The 11,791-nt window shown below is 37.3% G+C and overlaps 1 protein-coding gene across 3 annotated transcripts; it reads left to right on the forward strand.

Moving 5' to 3' along the window:
• The first annotated feature begins 269 nt into the window (after positions 1-269).
• On the forward strand, positions 270-8,828 carry GNGT1 (G protein subunit gamma transducin 1). Of its 3 annotated transcripts, none has more exons than XM_060632475.3 (3): positions 270-345; positions 4,027-4,129; positions 8,554-8,828. In XM_060632475.3, exons 2-3 carry the CDS (start codon positions 4,034-4,036, stop codon positions 8,680-8,682), a joined length of 225 nt encoding a protein of 74 aa, XP_060488458.1. In that variant the 5' UTR covers positions 270-345; positions 4,027-4,033; the 3' UTR covers positions 8,683-8,828. The 3 variants fall into 3 exon arrangements, with proteins under 3 accessions (XP_060488458.1, XP_060488456.1, XP_060488457.1); XM_060632473.2 differs by lacking the exon at positions 270-345 and adding an exon at positions 3,826-3,935 and having other exon boundaries at positions 4,024-4,129; XM_060632474.3 differs by lacking the exon at positions 270-345 and adding an exon at positions 3,832-3,935.
• Positions 8,829-11,791: the final 2,963 nt, after the last annotated feature.

The raw sequence follows: 11,791 nt of genomic DNA on the forward strand, positions 1-11,791 counted from the left end.
CTTTATACTAGCCCACTTTAATTCTAGAATAAATCAGCAAGAATCCTAATGGAAACACTGAAGATATTAAGCATGAGACACTTAAGTTACTCTACACAGATTTATCCTCCCTACATCCCTCCCCCACATCCACAAAACCAATGAAAACCATTAACAACCTAACATATTTTCAAAAGTCCCTGGAGGGGGCAGTATTGCCCCCACTGAGAACACTGCTGTATTGATGGGGCACAACTCTGAGATACTTCCTCCCTCTTCGCTTCCCTTTGCCGGTTTGGACCTTATTTCTTCTGATGGTAGTGAAGGATGGAAGAAGAAGTAAAAAGGCAAATATCTTCTACCAGGGTATGTTTCTCCCCTGAGTTAGCCATAAATTGCTACCTTAGCTTGTTGGTTTGTGTCTTCTGTCCTTCCCTTTTATATTCTGGTAAAGATGGGGTAATAGGTGAGCTTGGTAATAGGGGCAGGGGCAGTTATAAGATCTAGCCCCTCTTAGGACTTTCCATAGACAGGTGAGTCAACTTGGAAGCTTTGAATATAAGTGACCCAGGTATGGGCGGGGGGTGGGGGGTGGTGGTGGTGATATGGCAGAGTGGGCTTAATGCCCTTTGTTTTCAATTTTGTGCTTTCTTTCTGTGTAATTCTAGAGTATGAAAAAACAAATCTATTCTTTTACACTAATTTGAAGAAGGGTAACAGTGTGCTGAAAACAAAAACAAAGATAAGTATGCTGTAGTCGAAAATACCCCAGACCAGAAAACAAACACTTGTGTTATAACCCCAGCTCGTTTGCCACCCATTGTATGATTTGGGGCACTTCAATCTCTGGACTGCATTTGCTTCATCTGTAAAATGGGATAAGGCATGATTAGATGATGCCACATCTAAATTCATTCTAAACTCTCAGTGCAACTCTGAGCCTTTGGTCTCCATGCAGACAATATACACTGCCCTTCTCTGTGTGTTGGGGTGTCCTTGAGGGAGGTTAGAGTTTTGATATTCGCTCTTTGAGTTTTCTCATGCAAGTCCTGTGGCATCAAATTTGGCAAGCGTTCTCACATCTTCTAAGATTCACCTCCATCAAAGGAAATGTGTTTTACTTAAAATATTATTAAATATCGTGAATCACAGCGTTTTAGAGTTGGGAGATCATTTGTTAATAATGTTAGAACTTTGCACTTTTCTCTGTGTCTAGGTGAATTTTCATGACATAGGTTGCAAGTGACTTTTTCAACTTCAAGATCCTCTTTTATGTATTGAACAATTCAGGAGAAAGGACATAAAAGTTATGAAAGATATGAATGCTCTTATAAAGGTCCTTACAACCCATTGTGCCTTAGATTTTTTAGAAGCAGAGCCTAAGGCTTTCCTTGTTCAAGTGACTTATCAAGGGTGGGCTCTCAGGAGAAACCTCTGAAGGAGGGTGGAAAGCATGATGAAGCAGAAGTTAAGCAAAGTTGTAGTTTCAGATGTCTAGCTGATCCTGATCCCATGGGGAGCTCTGGAAGGTTCTCAATCATAAGGTTGTTCTGCCCAGAGGCAAGTGGTCTGAGCTATTAGAACCCCACTTCAGCCAGCCATGTGCTACATGGGCCAGCTGAAAGCATAATCTCCCAGACATCACCAGCTGAAGTGCTTTCCATCATCCAAGAACAAACTTATGCAGAAGGCTTACCCTTGGCAGTCAACACCTGCAGGTGTTGGGGAGATGAATACCCCACCCTGGAAAGGGAGATCTAGGCAGGGTACCAACAGTGTCTGCTATGCATGATATTAAATGAGTGAAATTATGTCCGCATGATATCCTTTAAAAGCACTTATAAAGCTACCTATCAGCAAATGACATGTAGGATAACACAGTCTGAAAACCTGGAGGTACCCAGCTAACATGTACTGAGCACTAGCTCTGTACTACATACTCTATGTAATCTTTATTCCTCTCAAGAAATCTACAATGTAAGTAATAATATTGCTTATATTTCCTAGTAAACTGGGGCACAGAGAAGTTAAGTAACATGATCAGGGCCACACACCTATCAAGAGCCAATGAGTGACTATTTCATTGGCAAAAATATGGTAGGGATTCTCTAGAACAGAGAAAATTAAATTCTAAACCCTGTTCCAAATCAAAACCTCTTAGATTGGATTCATATTTTAACAGGTCCTAAAGTGATTTTTACACACATTGAAGTGTCAGAGCCATTACCAAATGGAATTAGTTTTCCAAAATGGAGAAAAGTTGTGCAAAGGCCAATGTCAACAGCTGAAAATGATCAGCAGAGATAGATACACTTGTGAATGGTTATAGATAGTCTAAAGGTAGTGAGAAGGAAGGGGAGAATAAACTTGAGCATGGGCTCTTGAATATGAGGTAATAATTACATAGGAAGGAACAAACTTTTTGTTGTCATTGTTTCTTAAAGTAGGAACAAAATAGCAAAAAAACAGTATAGGGAACATTAACTTTGGGTACTGATAGAGTGTTTTTTTCTATATTTGTGCTGGCATTTATTCCTAAAAACATACTAAAATGTCTATTTCTGGGGTGCCTGTGTGGCTCCCTCAGTTAAGCATTAGACTCTTGGTTTTGACTCAGGTCATGATCTCGTGGTTTCATGAGTTTGAGCCCCACATTTGGCTCTGTGCTGGCAGTGCAGAGCCTGCTTAGGATTCTCTCTCCCTCTCTCTGACCCAGCCCCACTCATGCTGTTTCTCTCTCAAATAAATAAAAACTGAAACTTAAAAAATAAATAAATAAAATGTCAATTTCCCAGAGAACAACAGTCTATTATAAGACTGAGAAAGGAAATAATGTTTCCTCAAAGGTTTTAGAAATGATAACACTGTGTAAGCATAGGGAAATAAGTTAATTTCTGATAAATTATTAGCAGAATATTTTTATGTAGATGTACAATGTTTGCTGAAATAGCATGTGACCTGAATGTGTCTACTTTAATAAAAATATGTCATTATAAAAATTGGACCAGGGAGACAAAGGAGAAAAAGAGAGGACCAAAAAAGGAGAGATTATAAGTGATGCCACTTGGCTACAATGAAATATTTTCCAGAGAGTTGCATACGGAACTGGACAGTTCCAGCAACTGGACAGTTGCTTATCTTCCCCTTTGCCCACTGATAAAATCAAGGAGAAGAGATTTCTGAGAGTGCAAAAGATCCTTCTTCTATGATGAGCATCAGTAGATCAGACCCACTATGCTACCTTTAACCTGCTCCATTTGCTCATCATTGTTATCCAATGCATTGACAGTTATTACACACTTCCAAGTATTGTTTAGAGTAACATGCTAGTTTATTTTTGATTAATAAGATTGTTTGCTGTATTTCTACTCTATTGGTTCATAGCTCATCATTGTTATCCAATGCATTGACAGTTATTACACACTTCCAAGTATTGTTTAGAGTAACATGCTAGTTTATTTTTGATTAATAAGATTGTTTGCTGTATTTCTACTCTATTGGTTCATAGTTCAATCTATTATTTATAAAGAACTCATAATAACAGTTTTTGTATGGTTCTCTGTTAATACCAGATTAAGTACTCTAGCGATTTAGGGGATTAATGGGCAGTCCTCAAAATGACCTCAAACTAATTTAAATGGCATAAATCATATGATGGAGGGCTTTGGTGTTGGAGAAGAAGGTTGGAAACCCAAACTTTTAAATTGTGTCAAAAAAAAAAAAAACAGGGAAAAAGAGAGGCTTTTGGTGTTGAAGATTACATATGATTAAACTGACCTCTCCCCACAAACCTACTAGTAGGTGTTTAGAGTCCAATGCTTGGTTTAATCATATTAGTGAAGATTATAAAGGAGCTTTAAAATTGCAAGGCTAGCGTGTAGTGCTAGAATTGTTCAGAGAGCGTTCATAAGAAATCCATTATCACAGAAAACTAAAACAAAGAAAGAATTCACTTAGTAAGTTAAGAGTGGAGGGAAGTGTTGGCTAACATTGGCTTTAAACAAAGGCCAGCAATTCAGGTGCACGAACTATCTATTTTTTCAGCAGGCAAAAGATGCCAGTGATCAATATTGAGGACCTGACGGAAAAGGACAAATTGAAGATGGAAGTCGACCAGCTCAAGAAAGAAGTAACACTGGAAAGAGTGCTGGTAAACTGCTGTTCTCTTTTGAATTTTATTTTAAACAGTAGATATAGTAGGAATACTGGGTCAGAAACCATTGCAGGGGAGCAGAATTTGCCACCCCAAAATATGTTCCTTTGGCATAAGCATTATTTTAGGCTGATTATTTTTAAGAAATAGCAGATAGTAGAGAAGCTCTGGAAACCAAGTAAAAGCTGCCCTTTTGTAAGAGACGTTTACAGTTATAAGAGAACTCTCCATTTGTAAGGGTGTCTTCTTCTGAGAAGGCATTTAGAGACTTAGGATTTAGAGAAGACTCTAAATCTCTAGAAACTCATATCAGTAGAGAAGGCAAGGACTTAAGTCCACTTGATTTAAGTGGGTTTTTGATGACTGGTTTTCCTGGAAACCTCCCATAACTGGCCTGCTCCCCATATCCCCCAACACCTTTTGTCTTCAGCTGGAGGTAGTATTTAATGGGATATCTTAGGTCATTTTGGAGAGGTTATTCATTCTCCTGGGTCTCTCCCATATATACAGGAGGTACACGTTATTAAATTTCTGTGCGTTTTTCTCCTGTTAATCTGCCTTTTTTTATTACAGGGGTGTCTCAGCCAAGAACCTAAAAGAGTAGAGGGGAAATTATTTGTCCTCCCCCACACCATTTACTGGAGAAGCTCAATGTAGTTAAAAATAAACTGTTCGGGTAAAAATTCATCAGAGATTAAGAAAGTTAGTAATCATAATTATCTCTTGATTAGACTATAAATCAAAGATTCGGCAAACTATTTTTCATGGGCCAAATCCAGCCTTTAGCCTGTTTTAGTATGACCACTAAGCTAAAAATGTTTTTTACATTTTTATAGAGTTGTTTTAAAAATGAAAGAAAGAAAGAAAGAAAGAAAGAAAGAAAGAAAGAAAGAGAGGCAGAAAGAAAGAAGATGAGACAGAGGCCATATTTCAGTTAAGCAGTAAAGTGAAGCAATACATATAGGCATTTTATTTTTACTTTTCTAAATTGATAAGCTTCTCTTTATTTAATGCAATAGTTTGATGTTTAAATACTTTTAGCCAAAACCTCATCCCCCCCAGCACTGTCATGGCTAGTAATGAAGGAGTACATTCTATTCCTTCTTTGCAAACAAAAATGAGTTCAAGCACAAGAACTCACTCGTTCCTCCTAAAAACATATGACAGATCTTGGAAACGGATACCAAGAGTTCTCTGCTGTTAAAAGGACCAGAAATGGCAAAGGAATAAAAGTTTCCTCCAAGCAAACAGTGACTGAAGCTTGGAAGATGTAGATATGTATTTTAGATCTCTTCATTTTAGGAAAGTAAGTAGAACAAAAACTCCTCCATGAATAATAAGAGTATATTTTATATTTTTTCAAACATTTGTTTTATCAAGCCAGAGCAAAAAAATGGGGAGTAGTTTGCATTATCTTTGTATTTTGCTCAAAACTCTTACTCCCAATACATATGGGAATTTTGGGGATTTTTTCCCCTTTATAATTGTCTCAAACTCCCCTGTTGCCCTTTCCATACAGGCAAGACATATTTTGTTGTAAAAAAAAATTAAATTTATAAATATCAAGAAGAGCTTGGAACTCACAACAAAAAAGTTAAAATCTTTATAATTTAGGAAACATAAACTTTTGGCATAAAGGAAAGTTCTTTTTTCTTACTTGAAACATCCAAAAGCTGTTTGATTACTTATATCCTCAGGATTATTGTTTTGAAGGCAATTTGGTTGTGTTCATGTTTATTATTCACTTATGGCAAGCTCACCTGGGAATTTTTATTTTTTTTTATTTTGGGTAAACATCACATACATCTTACCATCTGTCAGGTTTGGGGGTTCCTTTTCCCTACTACTCAATGTCTCCTCGCTCTTGGAAGTCAAGCTAATTTAATACCACACTGCCCAAACCACACACACCTACATACAACCTACATGCACACACACACACACACACACACACAGAAATTTTAGGTCCTGAACCGACATTTCTGATACAGGATGGTATAGCATCCTTATAGTATGGTCCAGTGGATAGATACTGGAACCATATCCCTGGCTCAGATTCTGGCTCCACAGCTTTCTCTCTGTGGAACACTCACCTGAGGTATTTTCTGTAAAATGGGAATAGTAACAAAATGTAATTCAGAGGACAATTGGGAGGAATAAATGGGATAATATATATAAAGCTCTGAAAACAATACCTAGGACATAGCAAGTTTTTTCTGCTATTATTACTACTTTTTAAATTATTATTTAAATTAAACTACCCAGACTAGTTTGTAATATGCCTCAACCTCTTTTGCTATCAAGGCACTATTGTCAGAATAAGACAACTGCTTGCATCCCACTTTTAGAGGACAGATTTGCAATGACTATATGTCAATTTATTGGGCAAAGATTGAAGATAATCTTTGTGGTAATAGCTAAAAATAGCTGCCATTTGATTGAGAATCTGTTGTATGCTGGGAACTTAATGGAACTAGTGTTGCTGTTCCTATTTCGTAGATAAAGTAACTAAACCTTGGGTGAACTCTCCTAACTAAGGGTCTATTGTGGGTAAGTGGGTAGAGCCAAAATTCAGACCTGGAGTGGCCCGAATCGAGTCCATGCTTTCCACAATGCCATATAATCCTATATTAAACTATCTATACTTATAATAAGCTTCACTGAAATACATTTTGAACAACACACTCACATGGGTTTTGGGTAATTTATTGCTCCTTGTAGCCCCAGATCCTAGACATTGTCAAAACCAACCCCTCACTGACTCCAGAATTAGGACAGCAGTTAACGTCTATTCCTGACATCTGATTGGGGCCCAAAAAGCTGGTGTTCGGAGAAGTATAAAAAAAAAGTGAATCTACATGCACCCCCATGTTTATAGCAGCACTATCAACAATAGCCAAAGTATGGAAAGAGCCCAAAGGTCCATCGATGGATGAATGGATAAAGAAGATGTGGTATATATATAAAATGGAGTATTACTCGGCAATCAAAAAGAATGAAACCTTGCCATTTGCAACTATGTGGATGAAACTGGAGGGTATTATGCTAAGTGAAATTAGTCAGAGAAAGACAAAAATCATATGACTTCACTCATGTGAGGACTTTAAGAGACAAAACAGATGAATGTAAGGGAAGGGAAACAAAAATAATATAAAAACAGGGAGGGGGACAAAACAGAAGAGACTCAAATATGGAGAACAAACTGAGGGTTACTGGAAGGGTTGTGGGAGGGGGGATGGGCTAAATGGGTAAGGGACACTAAGGAATCTATTCCTGAAATCATTGTTGCACTATATGCTAACTAACTTGGATATAAATTTTAAAAAATAAAAAAAATTAAATTAAAAAAATATATATATATATAAAGTGAATCTAAATCTTAGTTTTGAGAAAGAACAAATGTGAATCTGAATTACTGCATATTTTAAAATTGTATATAAACTCCAATTGAAGGAGCCATCTGACCAAGGTTTTGCCTCAGTTAGGAATGATGTTTTCTAATATGTACATAATGAGTTTACAGAGTTAAAAAGTAATCTTAAGTCTTATATCTAATGTTGCTGGAAATTTTCATATAAAAATAGCATAAATATTTTATTAAAAAAATACAATACCTAGATAGCTTATGGAATGGCTACCTAATGGGCTGCTGGAAATGAAGTAGTTTCATGTTAATTTCATGAATGATGTATTAAGTGAAAAGGAAACAAGCTGAAAGTTAAAAGGAATGATAACTTGATCCTGTGTATATATGCATGCATATGCATGCACACACACACACACACACACACACACACACACACACACACATTTGTATTTATATATGTTATAGAACATTGACTCTAAAAAGTGGGTTAAATGTTACATGGATCATTCAGGCTCTGGCTGAGCCCATTAAAGTACTAAAGCCTGATTTTTCATGAACTCATTGTTATAATAGTGCATATGAGGGAAGATCAATCTCACAAAAAAAAAAAAAAATCAGTTCAACAAATACTTATTTATGGAGCACCAACTAAATGCAGTCTGTGTTCTCGATACATATGAACAAATCAGCCAAAGGTCCCTGACCTTTTGGAGGTCACCTTCTAATGCACTGTCATCATCAATCATTGTAAATGAGTTTAAAATCACATTACATGTGTATACTTCTGAGAATCCAGGAGCAGTGATAAGCCTGGAATTTAACAATTATTCATTCCCTTCCACCTTTACAGGTCACATTTTTGGAAAGAGGAAAAATATTCAATCAGTGTTCACTCTGGTGAACAGCTATTCCTTCTTCTCTCCTAGAAAGTACATACGCATTGGCGGAAAGCAGAACCACATTTAAAAGAACACAAAAATTATAATAAACATTCTTGGATTCTGCAGCATTTGTATTGAACCAAATGTGTCATTTCTTTCTCTTTTCCTTTAAGGTCTCCAAATGTTGTGAAGAAGTAAGGGATTATGTTGAAGAAAGATCTGGCGAAGATCCACTAGTAAAGGGTATCCCAGAGGACAAAAATCCCTTCAAGGAGCTCAAAGGAGGCTGTGTGATTTCATAAGAAAAAAAAAATCCTTGGAATATCTTGAGCTTTAATGACAGTACTAGTTTTTGGTCATATATAAGAATTCTATTAAGCATGTACGTAAAGCTTTAAATTTATAAATATAAACTTTAAATAAAAACTGGGATGTGATAATGTATAAATCTGTTTTTCTTCAGCTGTTTAGTACAGTGAATTTTGATTGACCTTTTTCTTTTAACGATACCTACTGTTTCATGGGGCGCCTGGGTGGTTCAGTCAGGTAAGTGACTGTCTCAGATCATGATCTCGCAGCGCAGTTCCTGAGGAAACGTCATAAGAAGCCAGAAAGTTCTGGCCCTGGCCCTTCACTGCCTCTCTGACTTTGGATAAGTTACTTAATCTTTTTAAATCTCAGTTTCTTCTGCTGTAGGAAAGAAAGAATAATGGTTCTATCCCCTTTTACTTGGGGTTAAATATTACACTAGAGTGATTACGGCATTTAGTGTACCACCTGACACACAGTAAGACCCAACAAGTGTTAACTAGTGTTACTGAGAAAGGAACTAGATGCATATCCAGAATCCTTTAAGATACGTGCTATTCCATCCCATCTCTAAGAAGACTGTCACCAATACGGTCCTTTTTCCTATAGCAGTGTAAGAGCAAAATGGTAGAAAAATAGCTTTGTTCTGCATCATCTTCCTAATCAGTTTCCTCCTGGCATCTTATTGAGTTGACATAAGCCAAATCTCACTACCTTTGTGCTAATGACTAAGATAATTTGCCTCTGTTTCTGTAACAAATGATGAGTGTTTATTACCCCAACTTGGAAACTACTTTTATTGTTACTGTTTCCTTATCCTATCTCACACGTACAGTGCTATTTTTGGATACGTCAGTGATCAGAATACAAGGAAATGTTAATTAATGTTCTTTTTGTTTTATTTTAATTACTTATGGGAGAGGGAGAGCGGCAGGGAGAGAGAGAAAGAGAGAGAATCTTAAGCGGGCTCCACGCACAGCATAGAGCCTGACATGAGCCTTGATCCAAGGACCCTGGGATCACGACCTGAGCCGAAATCAAGATTTGGACACTCAACTGACTGAGCCACCCAGGCACACTGATTGTCATCCATTTTTTGAAAATTTTTAAAAAATACTCATTTATTTTTGAGTTACAGAGAGAGACAGAGCACAAGCAGGGGAAGGGCAGAGAGAAAGGGAGACATAGAATCTGAAGCAGGCTCTAGGCTCTGAGCTGTCGGCACAGAGCCCAACGCAAGGCTTGAACTCACGGACACTGAGATCATGACCTGAGCCAAAATCAGACACGCAACTGAATGAGCCACCCAAGCACCCCTGTCATCCATTTTAAAAACAAGGTAAGAATTATCTTTATTTGGTCTGGAAGGGAATGTCAATGTGGTCCCAAGTTTGGCTCCTAGCACGGTGTTTTCCCACTCTGGTGGTAGTAAATGCTCAGCAAAGATCTGCTGACTCCTGCTCAACCCTTTCATTTTGAAATAGAGGAAATCCAGGCTCAGAGAAGTGAATTGGCGAGTTTCTCAGGCCCAGACTCCGGATCTCTGGCTGCGTGGTTAACAACACACTCTATCACATATAGACATGCTTTCGGTATTAAGGGATTCCAGGATAAACTATTGGATAAACTACCCTTTCCTCAGCAGAAGCTCTCTTCCCCTGTTTAAAATTATAAAACTCCTTTCCAAGCACCCCTTCAGCACTGCCTGTCTTCGTGTTCCACTCTATTTTCTTCCATAGCTCCCACCACCATCTAGCATACTATATATTTTACTTGTTTTACTTCTTTAATTGTGGTCCATCTCAAGGGTTTTTCCATGTGCAGTTTGATGCAAATTAATGTTTATTAAGTGTTCCATTTATTTTTTCCCCCTGATTAAAAAAATACAGAGTCCTTGCTATGGCACTTAGTAACACGCATGATCCTAACCAACATCTCTATATGCATGGTCCTAACTAACATCTCTAACAACTGGAAATAGATCTGAGAGCCAGATAATTCTAAGTTAAAGCTTTGGTTTGTCCACTTTCTACTTCAACTCTTTGAACATCATGAGTTTTTTTCATGTATAAAATGAGAGCATAGGATGGATTCTTATATGAAAATTTAAAATCACTTAGAATAGAGATGAGCAAATGTCCTCTATTATAATAAACCTTGGAGACTTCCTGTAGCCAACAAACTTAACTATTAAATGACCACTGACATGACACCCCATTTCCCCACCTTCTGCAGTTTTAGTCGTATTGATCTCTCCACCTGAAATGTCCTCTTCTCTAACTCACTTCAGCCTTTTGAATCCTACTCCTTTCTGAGACTCACTAAAAACTATCTTTTCTGTCCCTCACTCCATCCCAAGAGTATTCTGTAAATCTTTTAACTCATTTAACATCGCTTTGCTTTCTCTTATTACAGTTGGTATGGTTGTCTTGATCTCAATTCTGTATTGTAAATTCCCCAAGCCAGACGCTCTGTTTATTATTGAAACTGCCATACCAACTAATAAATTGTCTCTACAATTTAATTGACTAAGTGTTCAATTAAAAGCAGGAAAGGGTAATACTTTTTATATTGGATAATTCAGAATTCTTATTAGCTTAATTGAGGAATAAATCGACAGTAGGGTAACATTCGTATTGCTTAAAAATACAGATTGTCAGCACACCTGGGTGGCTCGGTTGGTTAAGTGTCCAACTCTTGGTTTTGGCTCAGGTCATCATCTCATGGTTTCATGAGTTCGAGCCCCATGTCAGGCTTGGTGCTGACAGTGCAGACCTGCTTGAGATTCTCTGTCTCCTTCTCTCTCTGCCCCTTCCCCCACTTGCACTCTTTCTCTCTGAAAATAAATTAAAAAACTTAAAAAAAAAATACAGATTATCTGCAGAAGTTGGAATAAGATAAAAATCATAGAAAGGAGTGACAGAGAAAGATGGTTTAGGAAGAAGGATGTGATAATCATGACTGTTCCACAGGCTATACAGCTACAACAGTGAGTGACCTTTTTTTTTTTTTTTTCTTTCTAGAAGTTGTTATTTCAGGACCATGGATTACTAGGTAAAAAGGAATGAGGTAAGATTACAGGGAAACAAAAGAGCCTTAGCA

The sequence above is a fragment of the Panthera onca genome, chromosome A2 (assembly GCF_046562875.1).
Source record: "Panthera onca isolate mPanOnc1 chromosome A2, mPanOnc1 haplotype 2, whole genome shotgun sequence".
Classification (NCBI taxonomy): domain Eukaryota; kingdom Metazoa; phylum Chordata; class Mammalia; order Carnivora; family Felidae; genus Panthera; species Panthera onca.

Excerpts from the sequence above, each read along its gene's own strand:
- GNGT1 (XM_060632475.3), top strand. The coding sequence starts at position 4,034 with ATGCCAGTGATCAATATTGAGGACCTGACGGAAAAGGACAAATTGAAG. Across the intron at positions 4,130-8,553 it reads TAACACTGGAAAGAGTGCTG|GTCTCCAAATGTTGTGAAGA; the intron begins GTAAACTGCTGT and ends TTTTCCTTTAAG.